This window comes from Capsicum annuum, chromosome 4, assembly GCF_002878395.1.
Source record: "Capsicum annuum cultivar UCD-10X-F1 chromosome 4, UCD10Xv1.1, whole genome shotgun sequence".
NCBI lineage: Eukaryota > Viridiplantae > Streptophyta > Magnoliopsida > Solanales > Solanaceae > Capsicum > Capsicum annuum.
Window position 1 is genome coordinate 15,808,438 of NC_061114.1, and position 24,398 is coordinate 15,832,835.

General features: G+C 36.7%; 2 protein-coding genes across 5 annotated transcripts; both read left to right on the top strand.

The window, feature by feature from the left end:
- The first annotated feature begins 1,509 nt into the window (after positions 1-1,509).
- LOC107868186 (calcium-dependent protein kinase 28) lies at positions 1,510-10,293 on the top strand. Of its 2 annotated transcripts, none has more exons than XM_016714800.2 (12): positions 1,510-2,468; positions 4,569-4,699; positions 4,806-4,847; positions 4,971-5,082; positions 5,165-5,243; positions 5,415-5,584; positions 6,623-6,749; positions 7,594-7,709; positions 7,811-7,918; positions 8,103-8,165; positions 8,909-9,082; positions 9,730-10,293. In XM_016714800.2, the coding sequence occupies exons 1-12, from the start codon at positions 2,019-2,021 to the stop codon at positions 9,883-9,885; spliced, it is 1,728 nt and encodes a 575-aa protein (XP_016570286.2). In that variant the 5' UTR covers positions 1,510-2,018; the 3' UTR covers positions 9,886-10,293. The 2 variants fall into 2 exon arrangements, with proteins under 2 accessions (XP_016570286.2, XP_047266743.1); XM_047410787.1 differs by having other exon boundaries at positions 1,632-2,468; positions 4,944-5,082.
- A 1,872-nt stretch (positions 10,294-12,165) lies between these two features.
- On the top strand, positions 12,166-23,710 carry LOC107868185 (DNA-(apurinic or apyrimidinic site) endonuclease 2). Of its 3 annotated transcripts, XM_047410786.1 has the most exons (10): positions 12,166-12,535; positions 15,115-15,342; positions 15,563-15,648; positions 17,337-17,452; positions 17,564-17,644; positions 17,959-18,159; positions 18,651-18,802; positions 19,735-19,806; positions 19,912-20,333; positions 23,373-23,710. In XM_047410786.1, exons 1-10 carry the CDS (start codon positions 12,310-12,312, stop codon positions 23,451-23,453), a joined length of 1,665 nt encoding a protein of 554 aa, XP_047266742.1. In that variant the 5' UTR covers positions 12,166-12,309; the 3' UTR covers positions 23,454-23,710. The 3 variants fall into 3 exon arrangements, with proteins under 3 accessions (XP_047266742.1, XP_016570284.2, XP_016570285.2); XM_016714798.2 differs by having other exon boundaries at positions 19,735-20,333; XM_016714799.2 differs by lacking the exon at positions 19,735-19,806.
- The last annotated feature ends 688 nt before the right edge of the window (positions 23,711-24,398 follow it).

The window sequence follows — 24,398 nt, forward strand, 5'->3', positions numbered from 1 at the left end:
GACGATAAGGCAACTTCAAGTGTATCCTAAATTTCTTTAGATGTATTGAGACCTATCACTATGGGCAGAGTTTCCTCCGATAGCAGCGAAATTAATAAACTCATAATTAGTTGATCTTATCGAACCCACTGAACATAGAGAGGGTTCGATTAAACATCTATGGATCCTTCAACAAAAATTTTAGGAGAGGGACATGGTTATTCTCTTGTGATGAAGCCATGGAGTTTTTGTCCTTTAAGATATGGTAACAGTTGGGTTTTCCAAAAGAGAAAATTGTTCGATGTGAGTTTGAGCGAGATAAAGTGATGGGCGTGAGAAAGGGGGTTTGAGCTGGAGCTAGAGGAAACCACACTGGTTGTTATCATCGGAGAAGAAGGAAGAGTCGACAAAGACGAGGAGTTTGTCGATGAGGACGAGGAGCTTATCGATGAGGATGATGAACTTTTCCCAGAATTGTGCTCGGATACCATATTGACTCGTCAAGAAGAGATAGGTGTAAATAGAAAACCTCAGAAAACAATTGTATTCACATGTAGAATGTATATAGACATGATTGTCGTACATTAAGGGGAGTTAGGATCAGGAATACAAGTCCTAAATATATACAAATTGAAAACATAATGAGATAGTAATCTACAAGAACTAGGATACTGTAATAATGGAATGAGCACTGATGCCCCAGTTCGTAGGTGTGAGAGGTTGACTTTGGATGGTTTCAGGCGGGGTAGAGATAGATCGAAGAAATACTGAAGGGAGGAGATTAAATGTGACATAGAGAAGTTACAACTTACTAAGGACATGGCCCTTGTTAGGAAGGTATAGAGGATGCAGATTAGGTTAGAGGGCTAGTGCGTATGGGTGAGTCGTAGCCAGTAGTTAGAAGTGCTTTGATGTAGCCTGACTAGTAGTCTTAGGGCTTTGTACATAGGTTGGAGCTTCTAGTTAGGAGGGTTTGGGTGAGGCGTGTGCCTTTGGTTTGTTAGTGTATAGTATTACTTTGTGGGTGTCTTATTTCCGTTATTCTATCTTGTTTCATATTTTATTACAACTTTATTTACTGTCTTCTTGTCCTGAGCTGGGGGTCTATTGAAAACAACCTCTCTACTTCTTCGGAGGAAGTGACATGAATTGCGTACATTTTACTCTCCTCAAAACTTACAATGTGGGAATACACTGAATTTTTTTGTTGTTGTTGTAAGATCCTATGCTCAAACTTTAAAATTCATTTCAATAATGGTCAATCATAGTTTTAACAATGAAATACAAACCATATTTTTATTAGCCCCCAAAACGCAGTTTGTTACGTTAAAGTATTCGTTATGCTTGAGGTTAGAGAAAACATTAGACCATAAGAGTTTATTATATGTAATCTTATCTTGTATTTCTATTGGAAAACGGTAAATATTTACTCGCCGTCTATTAAAATTGGTTCCTCATTAACACTTGACCAAATTTAAGACGAGCACGGCCGTCATGTATATAGCCAAAACTAGTTTCCAAAAATTGTCCGTACAAAGAAGAGGTTTTCCTAAAACGTGTGAAATAAGCTTGTAAAGGAGTGGACTTGCCTTCTACTAACCACACCCCAACCCCCACCCCCTACCCCCCACCCCCCCCCCCCCCCATAAAAAAATCTTCAAGCTGCAAAAATTATCAAGAACGACCATGAGACAAAAACTAGATTAGAAAATTGATAACGTGAAATATTTTTCAGCATTCACCAATCCAAACTGGAAAAACTAGGGGGTGTTTCTCTCTAGTACCCCGTAGCCCCTACCCCCTACCAAAAAGTCTCTTTGACCACCACCATCATCACCCCTCCACCCCCACCCCCCCTCTCTTTCTTCCCTTCTTCCTCCTATCTACTTCAAACTTTCCTCATTATTATTTTCACATTTTTGTTAAAGAGGGGGGAGGGGGGGACTTCCTCTCTTATTTTCTTGAATTATATGTACCCTATTCTTGTTTTTTGACAAATTAAAGATTGCATTTTTATCATCATATCTTTTTTGGCCAATATGGGTAGTTGTTTTTCAAGTTCCAAAGTTAGTGGCTCAAATAGCAACACCCCTTCTGCCACCAATACCAATACCAACACCACCAATACAACCACCGCCTCGGGAACCGTGCCAACCAATCCCAGGGAAACCTCAAAAGCAGCAACATCTACAACAGCTGTAAATTCAAGAAAACAAGAAGGGTCAAATTATAATCAGAAAAAACATCATCAACAACAGCAAAAACAACAACCTAGGAATTCACAACAAAATGTTAAGACAATAAGTTCAAGAAGACAAAGTGGGGTTATACCATGTGGTAAAAGAACAGATTTTGGGTATGATAAAGATTTTGAAAAGAGGTATACAATTGGGAAATTGTTGGGTCATGGTCAATTTGGTTATACATATGTTGCTACAGATAAATCTTCTGGAGATCGTGTGGCTGTTAAAAGAATTGAGAAAAATAAGGTATTGCAATATCAAGAAAAAAGGATTATTTTTCCTTTTTCTTGTATATTTGATTTATTTTTTTCCGGTGTAATCTTACTAGCTCAGTTGGTTGGTTGGTTATCTGACCTTTCACCTTATTGATGAGTGATCTATTAACCCCAATTTATAGACTTTATTTTTATGGGGTAACTTTAGTAGTTTAGTTGGTTGGTTATCTGAACTTTCATCTTATTGATGACTGACCGATTATCCCGGATTTAAAGACTTCATTTTTTCTGGGATAATCTTAGTAGCTTAGTTGGTTGGTTATTTGTGCTTTCACCTTGTTGACGAGTGATCGATTACTCCCAATCTAAAGACTTCATTTTTTTACGGTTATCTGAACTTGCACCTTTTTGACGAGTGTTCAAATTATCCCCAATTTTGAGGATTTCAACTTTCCTATTCCTTTTTACACATGTAGGGGTTGTGGACAGTGTTTTCTATTAGATTCTAGAGGATGGTTAGTATTCTTGTTATGAATCTTTTTTGTATTTGTGAGATGTTAGATTTTAAGAGAGATTTGGTTGACTGGGTCTTTAGGTTCTTAGAAAAGAATATCTATTAGCTACTGTAGTGTTGGATTTGCTAGTAGATGCTTATATTTATTTAGTAGTTCAGTCAGTTGGTTGGCTACATGGACTTTCACCTTGTTGATGAGTGTTCCTTTACCCCCAAATTTGAAGTCTTCATTTTTTATATTGACTTTTCACTTGTAAGGTTTGTGGATAGTTTTTCTGTTAAAATTCTAGAGGATGGTTTGTATTCTTGTTTTGAATCTTTTTTATGAGTTTATGAAATGTTTATATTGTGATAGAGATATTTGGAGGATGTTGACTGTCTTTAGGTTCTTAGAAAAGAGTTTCTATCAGCTACTGGAATGTTGGATTTGATAGTAGATTCCTGTGTTTATTTAGTGCAATCTTATTCTTTTTTTTTCTAGCTTTCTGCTGGAAAAAGGAGTATTTTTGGTGAAATCTTGATTTTTCCTGCTTAAGCACTTACTAAAGATGGCTGAAAAGTGAAATCAGGCCTTTTTAATAGTCTGCGTTTTTCCTCTTTTGTATAACTTACCTCATTTTCCTGTTGATCTTCACATGAAGAGGTTGTGGACAGTTTTCTCTATTAAATTCTTGAGGATTGTTTGTATTCTTGTTTTGAATCTTTTTTATGTGCTTGTGAAATGTTTAGATTCTGGCAGAGATATTTGGAGGATGTTGTTGACTGGGTCTTTAGGTTCTTAGAAAAGAGTGTCCATTAGCTACTATAGTGCTGGATTTGATAGTAGATGCCTATGTTTATTTAGTGCAATCTCATTCCATTTTTAGGGTCTATCGGAAACAGCCTCTCTACCCCGCAAAGGTAGAGGTAAGGTCTGCATACATTCTACCCTTCCTAGACCCTTACACTGAGTATGTTGTTTATGTTGTTGTTGCTGTTGAATCTCATTCTATTTTTCTACCGTTCTGCTGGAAAAAGGAGTATATTTGGCGAAATCTTGATTTTTCCTGCTTAAGCAGTTATTGTAGATGGCTGAAAAGTCAATCTGCCTTGTAAGTAGATACCATATTTGAAAAACATAGCTGCACTTGGTGTTTGATTGTCTTTTGGGATTTGTAGAGTTCTTACAATCTGAAGTCAACAAAGTTAAGAGAATCATAAACTGAAGCCAATGCTGAACTTTTGGCTTTTGTGAGCAATGTTGCTGTTATTATCATGCTTAATTTGCTGGAAAAAGGCTAACTGACATGGTTTACTCAAAAGCTGCTTTCTAATGTTTGATTATGCATTAATCCATGTAGTAAATCTGCGCTGTTGGTCTGTGGATTTCTTATCTGGGTAAAATGTTCCGCCTGCTTTGTCTTCTATAATCTCCTCTTGTCAGATCTGGAGTTTTCAACCAACATTATAGGGTGATAGGCCTATGAATTTTGCAAATACGAGTAATTTTATTGTGTTTTTTTCTTTGTTCTTTTGTTCATGCTTGTTTCCTTTTACCCTTAATAGTAGGATTTATTAGTCTTCCTTTACCAGTCTGTCACAGTCTCATGTATCGTACCAAATCTTTTTTTGCTGCAGATGGTTCTTCCCATTGCGGTTGAGGATGTGAAACGAGAAGTCAAGATATTGAAGGCCTTAGCTGGTCACGAGAATGTGGTTCAATTCTATAATTCCTTCGAGGATGAAAATTATGTCTACATTGTAATGGAGTAAGTTTCATTGTATTTTCATCTCTGAGGTCCTGGTTATTTCCCTAGAACGGATCCTTCCACTTGAATGGCAAGTTAACATTTTTCAAATTTTGTTTTCTTTTAGGTTATGTGAAGGTGGAGAACTATTGGACCGAATTTTGTCCAAGTAAGTATTCCGAAATTACCAGTTTCAGTTGATTATTTGTAAGTTGCAATGCCTGCTCTATATTCAAATTGCTGATCATGAAGTTTTACTGATAAGGGTTGACGTAATAATTTGTCTAATCAGAAAAGACAGTCGGTATACTGAGAAAGATGCTGCAATAGTGGTACGCCAGATGCTAAAAGTAGCAGCTGAGTGTCATTTACATGGCTTGGTGCATCGTGATATGAAACCTGAGGTGTGCAAACAGTTCAATACTACTTTTGGCTTGGTAATGCTGATTGATATTGCTTTTCTTAAACAAACTCGCTTTCTTGTAGAATTTTCTCTTTAAGTCTTCAAAGGCGGATTCACCATTAAAAGCCACAGATTTTGGTCTTTCAGACTTCATCAGACCAGGTGATTGGGTTCTCTAGAAATCTAATGTGTGCAGAATATTATATAAACTCATCTTTATGAAGTATTTATCATCTTCATGCATCTGCCAAGTTCTTCAATGATCTGGGAGGCTAGTATTGTGGTTTTCTCTCGTAAAGTTAATAACTTATCGCCGGAAACTTATATATGCAGGGAAAAAATTCCAAGACATTGTCGGCAGTGCGTATTATGTAGCTCCAGAGGTATTAAAGCGTAGATCAGGACCCGAATCTGATGTGTGGAGTATTGGCGTAATTACATACATTTTGCTATGTGGACGTCGGCCATTCTGGGACAAAACTGAGGATGGTATATTCAAGGAGGTGAGCTGCTAATATATTACGTGTAATTTAGCAGCATTTCAATTTTGTTTGAACTTGGGAAACATAAAGAAAGAATATAACAGTTTAGGGTTGTAATAGGTAATGAACTTGCAGTTTTTGTATAAATTAGATGCTTACGGTTGTTTGTCCTTTAAATAGTGTGTTCCAGGTTTCTTTTACCTTTAAGGGGTCATTTGGTAGGGTGTGTAACAATAGGGCAGAATATGGTGTATTAGTAATGTTGGTATTAGTAATGCTGATATTAGTTATGCTTAGATTATTTCTTATACAATGTTTGGTTTAGTGTATTAAGAATAACATGCTTAGCATATATTTTTTCAAAATTATTTGTTTACAATTACCCTTCACAAATATGGTGGAAATGATGTGGAAAAGGTTTTGAGCTGCCCTTGTGTCTTTAACAATGTTAATGCATGCATTAAAACCCCTTCCATTGTATTTATTGGTTATACATAGCATAATACCATATAGAGTGTATAACTAATGCTTAGTTATACAGAGATCGAAACAATGTACTAAACAAAGTATTAGTAGTACACAAAGCTAATGCATGCATTATTTTTCCTAATGCATCCTACCAAACGACCCTAAAGTGGTTGTTTGAAGTTTCAACTCCCTTAATAAATCTCATCTCATTTGGAATTTCAGAATTTCCATTCACTCTTTTTGGTATCGTCTTGTCAACATCTCAAGTGTGATACTGATATTTTTTTCTATGTGGACATTTTACTTTATTCTTGAGCGGTTCTGGCTTTCAGCTCCGGGCTGTATCAGCTATCAAATCTCAAGTTTTCATCGTTTTCTCTTTGAGTCCAAAGAAGCTACTGCTATTTATTTTGTTGATAATTCACTTTTGGGTGATGATTCCTTAAAAGGCTCTTATCCAAAGCGTTTTTCTTCCTATAATACATTTGACAACGTCTACGTGTTCAAGAAGAACAACTTTTACATTGTGTAAATTATTTGTGATTTGCCTTCTTTCATTAGTTTTTCTAACTTCGCTTCCAAAATGCTTAGGTCCTACGGAACAAGCCTGATTTTCGCCGCAAACCATGGTCTAACATAAGCAACAGTGCTAAAGATTTTGTCAAGAAATTACTGGTGAAGGATCCTCGTGCTAGACTTACTGCTGCTCAGGCCCTATGTAAGTAATATTATCCTGAATTTGTACTGTTAAGCTATATAAAAAGTTTTGTCATATCAGCTCTACAAAGGCGGCATCCAACGGGTGCATAAAAATCTTGGACCACTCCACTCATTTCCTTAAGGTTTTGAATTGGATGCTCAAATTCATTAACATGGTATAGGTGACAACTTTGGCATGTCTCTTTCCACGTTAAATTTCACATATGAAACCTAGAATTGGGTTACACAGCAGGAAGGTGTTAAACTTAAGCCCCACACTGGCTATACAAGAGCATCTGAAAGGATCTATAATCATCCATTCTCTTAAGGTTTTGGATTGACTATTCACATTCTTTCACAAGTACAAATTTTTTCTTAGAGATTTTACGGTGTTGAAACAGCCTCTGGCAGAAATGCAAGGTAAGGCTGCGTACAATACACCCTTGTGGTGGGGCCCTTCCCCTGCACCCTGCACATAGCGGGAACTTTAGTGCACCGGGCTGCCCTTTTGGATTTTAAGGTGTGTTATGGTGATGAAAAGCTGATGCACCAACAGTATCTCAAGGTTCACTTAAAAAGATTTGTGCACTGATCTGTGTCAATTTGATTCACCTACTTCATCAGCAATGCTTAGTAATGGATGTCAATCATGGTTTTCTGTCCACCTGAACAGCTTCCACATTTTGATAACTTATTGCACAACTTTCAGATATGCAGCACTTGCTTACTCTGTAGTTCTTGAAAATAAGAACCTTATGTCGCAGTGTTCGAATCAATTAGCAAACAAATGTTAATCATATCGTTCCTTCAAATTTGTTGATACAATGAACAGTTCTGAAAATTATCTACTTGAATATCTTCAGCGCATCCATGGGTTCGAGAGGGAGGTGATGCATCTGAGATTCCATTGGACATTTCTGTTTTATCCAACATGCGGCAATTTGTCAAATACAGTCGTTTAAAGCAGTTTGCCTTACGGGTAAGTTCATCATTTCGTATTTCTGAAGATTTTTTCGTGGATAAGGTCCCTTCAGATATAAAAAGCCATAAGTTTCTGGATGCTGTTTCACTATCTTGCAGGCGTTAGCTAGCACACTTGATGAGGAGGAGCTCGCCGATCTGCGGGATCAATTTTCTGCAATTGATGTGGACAAGAATGGTGTCATCAGTCTCGAGGAAATGAGACAGGTATTGCTCATCTCGTTGGAGCTTGTTTTCGTCCTTATAAGTCTCAATAGCTGTTGACAAACATTTGAGGCACCTATATTTTGTGTTATTCTGCTGCAAAACATTGTATTTATCAAAAACATTGTGTATGCATTTATATCTTGTCATCTGTTTTGGTGACTTACCATATTCATTTCTAATGCAGGCCCTTGCGAAGGATCTCCCGTGGAAAATGAAAGAATCACGAGTTCTTGAGATTCTTCAAGCGGTAAGCTTATTTATCCAAGAATGAAGCATCAGAGCAAAACATGACACCGAAGAAATAATTAGATAATTACTACGAAGTATAAGGACCTTCTATCGCCTTAGGCTGTTGCATGTTTGGAACTACTTTTAATATTCACACTCCCCAAAGGTGAAAAGAATATAGAACAAGAAGCATGTACAAACCTACAACTTCTCCTCCCATCCTCAAAAATAAAAAGAGAAAAGAAATAAGAAGATAATAGCAATGAATAGGAGCAAGTTCTGTAGAAGAAATTGGTTACCAAATTCACCCAAGAGTGTTTCCTAGCAGTTAATGAAGTGGGATGAAAGCCATGAATGACAGGGATTGAAATCCAGTAAGAGATAGAACATGTGGGGTGATTTCTTCCCATCTGCCTGAGCCTTATTGGGGCGAAGTTACCTGGTACTTGTGATGGTGGGACTTGGAGGTAAAGACACTTGATGGAATAGCTGAGGTGGGTGCAAGCTTGTACTATCACCATCACTAAATCGGTGGCCAAATACTTGAGGTTTCTTTGTGTGAGATTGTATATTCCAAATTGTTCCTGCACCATAATCCTTGTGATGATACAAAAAGTTACTCAATTGTCAATGCTAATATTGCTGCCAAATAATATAACAATCTCTGTAGCTTTCATCAGATGTAATTTCATCACGTCTCTACCATTTGATGTTTTCTCCACAGTTCAGAATCCTGAAGAATTTTGTTCATTTGTTTGGCAGATTGATAGCAACACCGATGGGCTTGTTGATTTCCCAGAGTTTGTGGCCGCCACTCTACATGTCCATCAGTTGGAAGAGCATAATTCTACAAAATGGCAGCAAAGATCACAAGCTGCTTTTGAGAAATTTGATGTTGATAAAGATGGATTCATTACTCCGGAAGAACTTAAAATGGTTAGCATGTCATGTTTTCTGCTCAATTGATAATTAGTGTTGTTTACGGGTTTTCTTGGAGCAACGGTTCATATCATCTTGGACTTCAGCTATTGCCATTAAGCATGTCGTTGACCAACCCTACAAATCAACCCCTTAACACCAGACTAGGTGGTTTTTATGAATCCTCCATACAATTTAGATGTTCATCATTGAAGGGGAGCCTTGGCGTAATTGGTAAAGTTGCTGTCATGTGACCTGGAGGTCTCGGGTTCAAGCTGTGGAAACCGCCTCTTGCAAAAATGCAGGGTAAGGTTGCGTACATAGACTCTTGTGGTCCGGCCCTTTAGCAGGAGCTTCGTGCATCAGGCTGCCTTTTTATCATCGTTAGATTATTTTTATGCCGGTCATTGCTTAGGATTGAAGCATGGTCGATTGATTCAATTGATATTTATGCTGATCATCTAATCACTGCGAGCTTCCTCCTTAATCTGGGTATGCTTTGCAAAGCTCAGTTAGATGAAGATTGGATGACCTCAACCCCCCCTCCCCATGAAAAAAACAGAAACGAGAAGAAGCGAGAGTTGCTAAGATATATAGAGTGCCAAATCAGAAAATTAACACATTCATATTTGGCTTGCACTAAACATGATGCTATTTTTTTGCAGCACACGGGCTTGAGAGGCTCCGTAGATCCACTTCTAGAGGAAGCGGATATTGACAAAGACGGAAAGATAAGCATATCAGAGTTCCGTAGGCTTTTAAGAACTGCTAGTATGAGTTCACCAACGGTAAGAGATTCACGGAGAAATGCAGCTTTGTAAAGCTATATAGGTGGACATTGGACTTCATCAGAAAAATTTTGTTGGGAAGACAATGCTCGTATATACATGTCCTCTTATGCTTGTGCAAGCGTACTGCGTGTTCTCTACATGGATATGGCTTCCGAGATGATGGTATTTCGAGATGTGTAGCTGCCACATGTCACTTCGTAGCTAGTGATCGTCGTGCCAAGTGTGTGTGTTGAGTTTCCTTTGCTCCCTACATAAAAAAGAATTTGGCATGAAGAGTGCTTTTTTTTTCCTGAACAACCAGTTGCAATGGCTTGTAATATGCTAGTTTAGTGTATATTCTTTGTCAATTTTTAATATTATGTCCACTATAAATATGTCATCAATGTAAATTGGCTGTTCTGTATGATTTAAGGCACATGTTCAGAAACTTGTACCTCAGAACTCTGTCCATTTCAGTACACCATCTTTAAGGGGTCGTTTGGTTGCTGGTTAGAGTAAGAGATTAGTTAGGTAGAGTTTAGTTAAGCATGAATTAGTTATTTCATTTTTCACTCTGCATGAAATAACATATAGATTGTCTCATGATTTATGCATATATTAATTATGCAGGATTCTAAACTGATAATCAAACATTGTACTTGGTATGATTTTATACATACACTGATGCAGATTTATGAACTGAGGAAGAGGTATATTTGTTTGTGTTTGCACTTGATAGATTTATTTTTCATAAGCTACGCATTGATAAATATCCAGTGGCTTAATCTCGTTGAAAAAATTTGATCAAAAGAACTAAGGGGTGTATTTATTTGTGTCTTTCTTGTGGCTCGAGTTGGATCGGCTGGGTTAGACTAGAGTGTGTTTTATTTTAAAAAATGGGGTAATTAACGTTGTTTTATTTTTAAAAATGGGGTACTTAACGTTGATTTGAGTTTTTTTAATTAAAGAAATGGTACATTTGAAAAGTTTCTTCGAACGAGGGTAAAATTGACCTCAAAGTATGATATCAAGGATAAATTTAGCCCCAAAGTATGACACAAAGGTATATTAGTCAATTTTTCAAAGTAGAAGAGTAAATTTGACACTAAAATATGACAACGAGGGTAAATTTGATTCCAAAATATAATGAAGGGTATATATACCCATTTTTTCAAAATATAGAGGTAAATTTGACCCTTTTTCCTTTAAAAAATGAATAATTAGATCTCTAATCAACAGCCAAAAACCTTTATGTACTCTACCAATTAATTCTAGCATAGTCCAACTATGATGCATCCTGATGTGATTTATATTGTATGACCCTCTTTTGAAAACGTGCTTGGTTGTTTGGCAGAATGTATAAGAATAATATAAGCATTGTTTTTACTAATACACACAACCTTAACACAAGTTTACCAAGTTATAATTTTGGATATCAGGAAATAAGAAAGTTAACATTGGGGAAGAAAGGGCATTTTTGATTGACATGAAATGTAAGAATGAAATGAAAGATGTTTTGAAACTTAATCGTAAACATGATAATATAAGATTCGTGCGACTATAATGTTTTTGAAATTTATGGTATTAAACAGGCAATTAGAGATGACAAACACACGGATTGAATTGAATTTGAGCGTGTCAAGATGAACTGAGTTAATAAATGAGTGAATTATTAATCCACACAAAATTTTTTTTTGGAATGAAACTAACTAAAACTCGAGTTAAAATACAACCTGCCCAATTCTTAATAAGTTAATTAGTTTATTTATTTTTTATATTTTTTAGTAACTAATAAAATTATTATTATTTTTTATTATTGCTATATATTTTACATCAAATAAAAAATTTGTCTTTTTGAAAATATTTTATCAAGATTTTTGGTGGATCAATTTGAGCTAGATATAAATTCAAACTTCAACAGACTAAAACGAGTTAGTCAATAATCAAATCCGAATTTGGAGGAATTATGACCAATATCAAAACTCAAGGAAATTCAAATAAAAATTCACTTTTAAGGCCCTATTTAACCATGAGAATAATAATTTTTCAAAGTTTGAGTCGGAGTTGGGATTGAAGTTGATTTTGTGTTTGACCATGAATATAAATTGAAATAGTTTTTAAAATTTTATGAGAGAAATAGAAGTAAAAACAAGTTTATTTAAAAATAATTTTCACTCTAGTGAAATAATTCTTATGACCAAAACAATGCTATTTTCATTAAAATAAAGTAATTTCTCGAAAAAAAGTGGAAAAATTCTCACGGCCAAACGCCTACGAAATCATGTCCAAACAGTCCCTAAGTTAAAATAATCAATCTTAAAGACTATTTTGGGACTCTACTTTTCTCATATCTGACATCACAATCCATACATCTCAAAACGACATCGTTTTGCTCCCCTCCCCCTTCTCTAAGAACAACAATGGAGGGAAACTGAAAAATGCTGTGAATTTCGAAGCACAAAATGCTGAAGGGAAATGAAGATAGTAACGTACAACGTTAACGGTTTAAGGCCACGCATACAACAATACGGTTCACTTTCGAAGCTTCTAGATTCACTCGACGCTGATATAATATGCATTCAGGAAACTAAGTTATCGAAGCACGATCTTCGTGCAGATTTAGTTCGTGCTGAGGGATACGAGTCGTTTTTCTCTTGTTGTACTCGTAATTCTGATCGTGGTCGCTCTGCTGGATATTCTGGTCAGTTAAAACATTTTATTATATCTCTCCTTGTTAGATATTCTGGAAAATAAGGTATTTTCGGAATTAATTATCTTGGAATTAGTTTTTTTTCAGACCTAAATTCCGCGATAATTAATCACCTGATAAGTTATCTAGACGTTTGATTCCAACTAATAATAGAATAAGCTTATTTTAAAATTTATCTATGGATTAGTTATTCATTATCTCTTGTACCAAGCGAGCCCGAAGTGTAAGGGTAAGTGTGAGTATAGGATTGCCTTTACAACAACAACATACCCAGTGTATTTCCACAAAGTGGGTCTAGAGAGGGTGAAGTGTACGCAATTCATACCACTACCTCGGATGAAATAGAGAGACTGACTGTTTCCGATAGAATCCCGGCCCATGAAATGTAAGGGTAAGTGTGAAAATAGGAGCCTTTACAACAATAAAAACAACAGCAACATACCCAATGTATTTTCACAAAGTGGGGTCTGGGGAGGGTAAAGTGTTCGTACCACTGCCTCAGATGAAGTAAAGAAGTTTTCGATAGACCTCCGACTCATGAAGTGTAAGGGTAAGTGTGAGTTTAGGATTGCCTTTACAACAACAAGAAGAACTAGGATTGCCTTTGAAACTCTTAAAGTTTGATAGAAATGGATTTTCGGACTAACTGAACTCGAAAGCTAGCTCATGAGACCAAACACTCATCAGCAACAAATGTAGGGAAATCAACATCCTCGCACGCTTAGGACTGGACATTTGGAGCGTGGAGAAATATAAGATGTGGGTGTAACATTAGGTAAACATTGAATTGGGATGAGCTTGGTTCTAATTGAAAGTTAAAGATATGGACTTTAGGCCAACTTAGTCTTAAAATTTAGCTTATGAGGGGAGGATTGTCCAAAAGACCAAAACTAAACGAGACTGAACACCCATCCACAACCAACGTGGGAGAATTAACACCCTCGCAGGCCTAGCATTTGGTAAACAATGAATTGGCTCTGATAGCATGATAAAGAAGTGAACTTCGGGTCAACTCAATCCCAAATAGCTATGAGGAGAGTATTGTCCAAGACCATATAAAGGAGACCAAAAACCCATCCACAACCAATGTGGGAGAACTAACACCCTGCATGCCCAAGACTGGACATTTGGAGCATAAGCAATATAAGATGGGGGCTCAACATTGGGTAAACAATGAATTGGAATAGGTCTAACTCTGATAGCATGATAAAGAAGTGAACTTTGGCCTAACTTGACCCCAAAAGCTAGCTCATGAGGAGAATATTGTCCAAGACCATATAAGGAGACCAAATACCCACAAACTATGTGTGTGTGTGGAGGGGGGATCAATAGATTTGTCTTTATTGAGTACTGGAATGAAATATGTCCGAAAAGAGTGGAGATTTATTGAGTATTGGAATGGAATATGAATAAGAGGGGAACATATATATAGGATTGACATAACTGGCCTATGCTGAGATGGAGTGTTGGAGCCAAAATTTTCACTAAGGGGATTCGAAATATATAGAATCAAACACGAACAAAATCAAGGAGATTAGACATCTATTTTATATACAAAACATAATTTTGACCTTGTATATGGGGGTATTCAACCTCTCTGGTTGAGGTATAGTTGATTGATTGATATTTACTCTAAATTTGCATTATTCCATTATGTGTCAATCTCAGCAGAGTTTTTTTTTTTAAAATGAAATGTAGCTTAAATGATCTTAACCGATAGGAAAAGTTTGGACTACCTCATTTGCAGGGTGCTTATGATATGGAAGAGCAATTCTTTGAAATTGCTCTTCTTTGGAAATCATTGCTAGATCTTTTTTGAAAATTGTATAAAAATAGGTGGAGTATAGTAATAGTACAAGGTGGAGGATGGGGTAAAACTTTGAAGAATAGTGATTTTGTGATATTCATGAGTATTAAAGGTTGAAGCAAATGACATGAAGGAAAAGTTAGAATTCTTTTAAAAGAAAATGGCGTTTACCTGGAAGTGACAGAAGTCATTCCTCATTTTTGATATATTTCAGCAACTAAATATAACTTAACACTGGAAAATGATTTCATCTGAGAAAACATTTTTGTCATACCTACAACACCCTGCATCTCTCTCTCTGTTTTCGTTGTCTCTAGGATTCTAAAAGGCAAAAGCTTCTTTGTATGGAGGAAAACTGTTAAGGTGAAAATGGAAGAGCTGATCAACTTCATTAATCATTGTGTAGTGTCAAATTAAATTTCCCTTCTTCTTTTGCTTTTGTCCCTTAGTTCTCTGAATGTGTTAAAGTTGGAAATTTATTTTTTGCCTTTTTATCTTTTTCCTTCTACAAAGAACTCATCGAGTGCTTTTGAAGTTGATGAAACATTGAGAGTCTTAAGTCTTACGGATTGGAAAGAAAATAATAAAAACTTGTGGATTGCAGATAATATGTGGTCCACAAGGCTAAGCAATGCTTGGTGAAGCTTAAAGAATTTATTTATTTTGTATAGTTTTTAACATTTTCCTTTAAAACTTGTCATATCTACAGTAGGTCAATGTAGATAAATAAACAAATGATTTGACTCTATGTCTATTTTCCCAGGTGTTGCAACCTTTTGCCGTGTAAAATCTGCTTTTTTGAGCACTGAGGTAGCTCTGCCAATTTCGGCAGAAGAAGGCTTCACTGGTCTCCTAGCAACATCTAAAGGTTATCAACCTAGAAAGGAGGAGTGCCCTTCGATAGCAGGCGGCCTCGAGTGCTTTTCCAGAGATGAGCTTCTTAAAGTTGACAGTGAGGGACGTTGTCTGATAACCGATCATGGTCATTTTGGTGAGTACATGATATTTGCAAAAACAAAAGGGATGTCCGATTCTTAATAGGAATCATTGTCTAAACTTTTTGTTCCGAGCCTTCTCCTTTTTATTTTTTGACTCACTATGTGATATACCACTCTAATTTTTTTTTTAAATTTTCTTTAATATTTTGTTGCACATTCATAATCTTATTTCCTACCATAGTTTGGTGATTGACAAATGTTTTCTTCTTGCAGTTCTATTTAATATATACGGACCCAGAGCTGTTCAAGATGACCCTGAGAGAATCCAATTTAAACTCACATTTTTCAGGATGTTAGAGGTAATCAATTCCCACTTTGGTTTTCAAATTATGATGACCTGAGAAATGATATTTTCTCCTATTTTCAAATATGAAATAAGCTTTTGCTTTATTGATGAGGATGTCTGGCACCAAATATGTCAGGAATCCTGTATTCCTATGCATTGTGTTTGCTTTCTTTCGTGGTATGTCCACGACAGAGGTTCATTGAAGTTTTAGTAGCATCAAATCTTAACGCAGATTATTGGAACGAATGGGACCTAAATATGTCAGGAATCCTGTATTCCTATGCATTGTGTTTGCTTTCTTTCGTGGTGGTATGTCCACGACAGAGGTTCATTGAAGTTTTAGTAGCATCAAATCTTAACGCAGATTATTGGAACGAATGGGACCTAAATATAGCAGATTGGATATGGAGGATTCTTTCCAGCTAATTTGGGATTATGGAGTAGTTGATCTAGATGTTAACAAAAATAAGATTGCTGTCACAAACAACATTAAATTTCTATCCGTATAGTGGGTGCAAAGATTTAGAAAATGGATCTGACTTCTGAGTACTTTGGAATCCTCTTTGTACAATGTTGTGGGAATCCCATGATAGTTGCCTTATTGTTTTCATTTACCTAGGAATCAAAGTCTTGACCAAAGCATGACTGTTGCTTTGTAAAGTATCTGTGTTATCTGGAATGTAAATTTACAATTCTTAGCTGGGAGAAGGTTGTTCCTTAACACTCTCTTTTGATACTGGAGTTGTTTAAGTATATTTGGGTTGTAATGGATGAAGGATTAAATATCCAAGGGTGTGGCCTAGTGGTTCAATGAAGTTGGGTTGAGCACCAAGAGGTCTCAGGTTCAATTCCCAACAGATACAAATACAAGGTGATTTCTTCCCACCTGGTACCTGTTGCTACTGGTGGGAGGAGGCAGCTATCTCATGGAATTAGTCGAGGTGCGCGCAACATGGCCCGGACACCACAATTATCAAAAAAAAAGAAAAGGATGAAGGATTGAATATATATGGCTGTAGTATGTGTTGAAGGATGTTAGGATCTGAGGAGCTAGTATCTAATGCTTCAGTTGCTCGCTTGCTACATGGTACATTACTTTGGTACGTTGGTCTAAAAAAATTTGGAAAAGGAGATGATTGTAGCAGAAATGAGGAAGACTCCCACTGCAAGATGGAGAATCTTTTTGTGATTTAAATTTTAGGAGGAACTTTATAGACTGAGAAATGTAGTGATTCTAAAATCTAGTTGAGTTACTTCACAAACAAGGAACACCACAGAATAACAAAGATATATGGAGGTTGGAGGGGGAGGGAACAATGTATGTTTTCTATTCGTTCATCCTTTGAGAAACTCCCGGTTAGGAGAGGTTGCAGTTCCACATAGATTGGTTTCAATTGCAAAGGTACTGACAAAGATGTATTTCTTCAATTCTCTTCTAAGAAGAGGGGTGATATTGTCGGCAGAGTATCAAAGGAAGAGGAAGGTTCCATATGTTGTGTGATGTTTTACGTGTAAGAGCTTTGGTGAAGATGTCGACCATCTCCTCCTTCATTGTCAAGTAGCCTCGACGTTACAGTGGGAAGTCCTGTTGATTTCTCTATTCCTGTATTTCTTCATTTACTGCAGAATAGCCTGTTGTTATGTACATTATAAACCTGCATATTACTTTACACTCTTTGCTTACTAGTAATTTTTATGTAGAGAAGATGGGAATTCCTCCTGCATCAAGGAAGGAGGATTATCATTGTAGGTGATCTCAATATTGCTCCTGCTGTCATAGATCGGTGCGATGCAGAACCTGATTTTGAAAAGAACGAGTGAGTTGCTTCCTGAAATGTTTTATATTCAATATATAAATTAATTTGTTTGTCTCGTTTTTTAAGATAACAATTTTTCTTGGTAACTGGTTAATTTTCACTGCGTTACAGGTTCAGGAGATGGTTTAGATCATTGCTAGTGCAAAACGGAGGGCGTCTCCTTGATATTTTCAGAGCAAAGCATCCCGATAGGTTTATCTCTTTCTATACAAGCGTACTTGTGTAATTTTCTAATTCTCACTACACGACTAAGGAAAAGGGAGGAAATCATGTCCAATGTTACTTCCTCACCACATGCAAACATTTAATGCTTCTAAAGGTCATCTATCTTAATCATTCACTGCTCATTTTTCTAAAGAGACATATGGGACGAGTTTTTCTTTGTTCCTCAATGTCAATTAAGAATTGAGATAGAGTATTCATCCTCATTTTCTTTAACTATTGTATTGCTTGTCATCTGTTTTATGAACCTTTTCTCGTCTTACTTCATCTTGTATTTGCTGCAGAGAAGGAGCCTACACTTGCTGGTCACAGAGTACAGGAGCTGAGGAATTTAATTATGGTTCTAGGATTGATCACATACTTAGTGCTGGATCATGCTTGCATGGTGAGGAAATTCAAGAAGGGCATGACTTTGTTACTTGCCATGTTTCAGAGTGTGACATATTGATGCAATTTCAAAGGTGGAAACCCGGAAATACACCAAGGTAAATATTTAGCTATTTGTAATATGGAGAATTACATGATCAATGTGTGTGAATCATAAACAAGTGAGGATACTGTTCTGAAAGAGATAATAATGTCAGTTTTACCTTAGTTTGATCAGATTACCTGGATGCTTTGCTGCGGTGGAAAGAAATATGTTCTCTTAAATATGCCGTGTTACAGTTTCTGTTTGATCTGTTATAAGGATTATAACAAGTAAACTCCAGCAATTATTCTTCGTTATAACTCTCGTTCTGTGTGAAAAAAAAATCTGTAGTGCAAAAGAAAATCTTCAGCAGTATCAGATGAGTCGAGCACATACATGATTGGCCAACTTGTATATTTTTTTTTTTAAAAAACTGATTGGCCAACTTATATTGGGTTTTCTATTGTTCATTATCATTCATGTTAGAAACTTTTATCACTCATCGATTTCCCATAACATGGTGATAGAGGATCTGGAAATCACACTTTAGATATCTATACTCCACAGGTGGAAAGGAGGGAGGAGCATCAAATTAGAAGGTTCTGATCATGTTCCAGTTTACACGAGTTTAGTAGAAATCCCTGAAGTATTGCAGCATAGCACCCCACCATTATCTGCTAGATATCATCCCCAGGTCTTTGGGAGTCAGCAAACTCTTGGTGAGATTTTAGACAAGTTAAATTTTGAATATCAATTTTCTTGGAGAAGCTGTTGTGTTTGTTTTACTGGAACTTTTCCAATATAGATATCTGCTCACACAGTTCGCAAGCACTTCAATCAAGTTTGATGTTGTTGTTCCAAAATTAATTTCCAGAATGCTACAGAAATCTTTTGCATGATATGCAAATAAAAAGTATTGATGGGAGTAGGTAGCAATCAAGCAGCAAACAATCTCTTGCAGCTAAAGCTGTTTTCTTCTTCTTTTTGCTTGTGACTGCTGTTAGTTGGAGGAACCTAGTTAAGAAAAGAGTTGAAGAGAAATCAAGTGACCTAGCCCCTCCCCTCTTGCAGCTGTTTTCTTCTTCTTTTTGCTTGTGACTGCTGTTAGTTGGAGGAACCTAGTTAAGAAAAGAGTTGAAGAGAAATCAAGTGACCTAGGCGTCCCCCCTCCAAAAAAAAAAATAAAAAAAAAAAACTATTTAGGCTCAATTGCATTTTGTCTCTAGGAAGGGAGGTCATCACAATATTGAAAACTAGAGAAAAGTCCTGGGAAGTTTTCTTGAGGAAAAATTAGTCTGACTAATATCTTATATTTTCCCAAAGGTTTTTAAATAATCAGAAGTTAGTTATTGCAACCAAAAGGATCATGGGTGATAGCGAATGAAATAATTGGTGGAGTTAGTGATGCACATATTACATTACTACGATTAATATTCCATATTTTGTCAAGTATAACTAGTTGAGTTTATCCGTTCACCTAGTTGAGGTTATCCATTAGTCATTTAAACGATGTCCTCTTGAGTCTTGACTATCATGTGAGCACTGACAAATTATGTTCACTTTGGTTTTTGCAAATATGGCGCAGCATTCCGATTTATGTTCAGTTTATCACATGGTAGTTTGTCTTTTGAATTTCCTATTCAAAGTGCAGTGTCAATGTTCACGAGAAGGCAAACAACTGAGCAAGTTATTTTGGAGGAAAGTGAAAGCCCTCAGATTCCAAGTCAGGAAGAATTAATCTCAACTCCAGAGAAATATGATAGTAGAGCTTCTCAGATTACGATGCTTGGTTCTCAAAGTAATGCTAATATTCTCCCCTGCATTGCAGCCAAGAAGAAAGCAAGGCTTGGTCAGGGGTCTCAGCTCACACTTAAATCATTCTTCCAAAAACGCACACATAGAAGTGAGACTTCTAGCAGCAGCTTTGCTGATTCTAAACTTTTTCAGACAGACATCTCTTATTCTCAGATTGAGCCCAAAGGAATTCCTTCTGCTGTTGATGAAAGTAGCGCTTCAAAGGACTGCAGATCAAATGCAATCGACAATACTCAACATGACTGCCAGCTAGATGCATGTGGCTCAGATAAAGGGAAGAGTGAAGTGGCATTGCAGGAGTGGCAAAGGATTCAGCAATTGATGCAGACTAGTGTACCTCTTTGTAAGGGCCATCAAGAACCTTGTGTTTCTCGGGTCGTTAAAAAAGCAGGTCCCAATTTGGGCCGCAGATTTTATGTCTGTGCTCGAGCGGAGGTATGTCCTGCTGTAAGTGGATTGAGTTAAATACTTGGAAGCAATTGCATACAATTTTTAGAAATATCCCTTTCAAAAGAGGTTTTTAGAAATATCAATTTAAAGTTTTTTTTTTAAATGAAGTTTCATTCTGGCACCAAGAAGATGCAAAGTTACTAAACTAATCAGTTGTTAGCTCCATTACATTATTTCACAGATCAGGCTCAGAGAACTAAAATCAATAATACAAAGAACAAAAAGTTGAGGATTAAGCTAGATTGAGTGAACTGATAAAATCTAGGAGACTAACAATACTATTACAGGGGGAGTGTGTTCCAGCTAAAAGGATGCAAAAGACATTTAGATATCAAAAGGTGGGAGTTGAAATGCCATCAAGACATGTTTGATATCTGTCTTGCCATAGATACCAAAAGATACAAGCTGTGATCATCTTTCAGTATTTCCCGATGGCCATGTCGACTTCCCATTTACTCCACCCTTCCATTATCTCCCCGATACCCTGTGGTGGAGCCCAACTCAATCCCAAGATTGTTAAAAACATTCCCACATATCTGCAGCCACTGGATAGTGTAGGAATAAATGATTGATGAACTCTGAGTTGTGCAAACACAAGTATCGTTTACTGACTAATTGGAAGTTCCTTTTTACAGAGATTGTCTCGAGTTAGAGGGGCTCCTTTGAGAGCTATCCATGTGGAACATATAATCTTTATTGATAGCTTTGTTTACCAAATAGGCTTCCAAGACCAAGAGTCAATGATTTTATTTGTTCACTAAGGTGTTTGTTGCCTGCTTTGACAGTATCCTGCTTCGTTTTCCCACCTGAGTCTGTCAGGGTTCTGCTTAAGCATAGTGAAGCTTTCCAGTTTTTCCATCAATGCTAATAGACTATCCAACTCCCATTCATCAACATCTCTCCTAAAGTGAGGGTCTCATATGCTCCCTGTTTTGTCTTGAGCTACTGTCGCAGTTGGGTCACTAGCTATTCGGAAGAGCAGTGGTTAACTCGCCTTCTGTGGGAAATTTGTCTAACCAAGCATCTTCCCAAAATTTTGCCTGAGTCCTGTTCCAAACTTAAAATTATATATTCTGAGAACATTCCTCCTTTTTGACTGCAAATATTCTTCCATGGACCAACTCCATGAGGAACTCTACTAAGCTTATTGCACCAGTTGGCTCTGGTGTCCATGTTTAGCTACAATCACCTCCTTCCAGTTGTTGGAGCCTCTTCCCCAAATCTCCCATGACATTTCTTAGGCATGCTTTGTTATGCTTTGCCAAGTCCTAATCCAAGTCCTCCAAGAGCTTTTGGTTGTATCACATTGGATCATTTGACTAGATGAAATTTGTGTTCTTCACTGTTAGCTTTCCAGAGAAATTATCTTCTGATTTTGTCCAGCTGTTTAAGAACTTACACTAGACATGGGGAAAAGTGACGTGTAATAGGTCGGAATACTGTCTGTAACACTGCTAATAAGAGTCATCCTGGCACTCAGCGAAAGATTCTGCAGTTGCCAATCTCTTCTCCACCTTCTCAATGACTCCATACCACATATCAATTGATTTATACTTGGCACCCAAGGGCAGGCCCAGATATGTGGTTCGAAAAGAGCCAGTGCCACAACAAAGGATCAGCAAGGGCCATCAAGTCACGGACTTCAATGAATGGGTATATCACACTTGTTAACATATTGCTACGGAGACCTGAAATAGCTTTAAAAATGTTTAGAGTAGATGTGAAACTGAGATTGAATTCTCCGGAGATGTTGCAACGCTGAACTTTTCTGTTCTGTGCTGTTGTTTTGCTTTGTCAAGCATCTTACTGGGACCTTCCGTAACTAAGATGAATAGAAAAAGGGATACGGGTCCCCTGATTAACTCCATAATTTTTGGTTAAATATCCATCAACGAGTGCTAACTGGTAAGCATTCAATATGAGTTAAAACCGAAAGTAACTATCAGTATACAACATCTGTCTATGCCCTACGAGAAATTACGCCATGGATGAGGAGAAAAACATTGCAATTAAGAATAAAGAGCTTGAAGCATTACAACCAAATTCTCAACCCAAACTATCTCATCAAGTTAAAAGTTGATGGAATCGTTCCATTGCTTGTTGTTCTCATGCATTCTTCGTCTCCAAAAGCTGCTCCAAATTCCAAGAGCTCAGGCTTTATATAGGTCAAGGAGGTACATAATGGAATTTCCGGAAATGACCCTGGCTAAAATTTCCCGTCAGACAATTCCATCATTCTGCCTCATCTACGCTTGGTCTGTACTCTCATCTCTTCAGCTATAGCTGCCTGTGTTGCTTCATATAGCTTTTCTTCTCATCTCGTCCATTTTTCGTTTCACTCCAAACTCGTTCTTCACCTACTCAAAAAAGTGGCACGTTTAATCTTGATCAATTGAAATCTTCATTATTTTATGACCAATTAACATCAGAAGAAACTAAAATTATGAATACCCAATAAGTCATGAGTCAAGGAATGCCAGGCGTCCTTTGTCTACAAGAAATCAAGTTGGTAGAATGGAATGCAATCATACCAAGACATGTACATGGAACAAGGTAGGCTAACTAGGCTAAACTAAAAACAAGTGGGAACAAGGGTTTATCACATTAGGGGACAAGAGACAATGGAACTACGTCGACATTCAACAAGAATCAAAATAATAATAATCGTACTCTCTTTATAGTAGTGTTTACTAAAGTTACTTATCTGCTTATAAAAATGAAATGGATGGCTCTCATTGTGGTAATTTTCATATTTAGTTCTATTGCTATTGGAAGATACTATGGAGGTGAATATGAAACTTGCATCTGTTTTCTAATTTGTTTGATTTCGTATCATCTTTTGGTTTAGCGACCACGTTTTTGACATCCTAGGGTCATTGTATTATTCATAAAGGGAATGAGTGGTAGTCTCATCAAGTCTTTTCATGTAGCATCACAGGAATGGTGTAATTTATGTCTAATAAGATATTTGTGCTTGTGTCCTTAAATTTTCCTGAATTTGTTTTTACAAATTCTCTATCTCAGGGACCTTCATCAAATCCTGAAGCAAATTGCGGTTACTTCAAATGGGCTGCTTTTTTAAAATCTAAGGGAAAAGGAAAGTGAAGTCTCCACTGCATATATTCACCTACATTATAATGAGATTTCAGGTTAGTTAAAAATTTAGAACAGGGAGCATGTGTTTACATGATAAACCACGAAGTCAATAGATTCAGTTTTTCATTTTGTGCGTCGTCACTCGCTGAAATTATTGAACAGCTGCATAACTGTAGAGGTTTATTTGGATGAGGGAGAATTTCTTTTCTTCCTGTTGCTGTATTCTTTGACATTATTACTTTTCAATTAATCATCTTCTTTCACAACTTTACTTTTCTTGCATGGGGTGCTACAAGTTTCACATATGATGTTTTTGGTTGATTATTGAACCTTCTATAATTAATTTTACTTCCTGGAGTTCTTAGCTTATCAAATAAATGTAAAGGTGCATGGTATCTTAAGTTCTTAACTGTCTATAGACTATACTATACGTATCCTGTCCAAGATTTTAGAAGGAAATCATTCGTCACCTTTCCAGAATTTTATGTGGATTACTAGAATCACCAACTTTGGAAGAAAATCGTTCGTGGCATTAAGTTGGTCATTTTTAGGTTCATATGTACATTTTCCATGCTTTTAAGAGATTGATTTAGTTTGAGCCTGGTGGACAGAGTTACCTGGTACCTGGTACCTGGTACCTGTTGATGGTGGAAGGTGGCAGGTATCTCATGGATTTAGTCAAGGTGCGGGTAAGCTGGCCCGGACACCACGGTTATCAAAATAAAAGAATTGCTCATATAACTAAACCTCTCTGGTGATTTTGGTTACTAGTTTCAAGCTAGAAGGCTGTTAATTAGTTAGACAGGATTAATTTTCTGAATTTGTATGAACACTTCCGTTGAGATAGGGAGCTTTTAAGAAATGATTCTTTGCCATAATTTCTGTAAAGGAACTTTATCAGGAAAAAGTAAGTTCTGCATAGGATTTGAAGTAAAAATGTATTTGTTTTTTCTT

What these genes read in the sequence shown, in the direction of transcription:
- LOC107868186 (XM_047410787.1), top strand. Translation starts at nt 2,019, where the DNA reads ATGGGTAGTTGTTTTTCAAGTTCCAAAGTTAGTGGCTCAAATAGCAAC. An exon ending in TATGTCTACATTGTAATGGA is followed by an intron (nt 4,700 to 4,805) that starts GTAAGTTTCATT and finishes GTTTTCTTTTAG; the next exon opens with GTTATGTGAAGGTGGAGAAC. An exon ending in TACTGCTGCTCAGGCCCTAT is followed by an intron (nt 6,750 to 7,593) that starts GTAAGTAATATT and finishes GAATATCTTCAG; the next exon opens with CGCATCCATGGGTTCGAGAG.
- LOC107868185 (XM_016714798.2), top strand. Translation starts at nt 12,310, where the DNA reads ATGAAGATAGTAACGTACAACGTTAACGGTTTAAGGCCACGCATACAA. An exon ending in AACCGATCATGGTCATTTTG is followed by an intron (nt 15,343 to 15,562) that starts GTGAGTACATGA and finishes TTCTTCTTGCAG; the next exon opens with TTCTATTTAATATATACGGA. An exon ending in TGGGAGTCAGCAAACTCTTG is followed by an intron (nt 18,803 to 19,734) that starts GTGAGATTTTAG and finishes TTCAAAGTGCAG; the next exon opens with TGTCAATGTTCACGAGAAGG.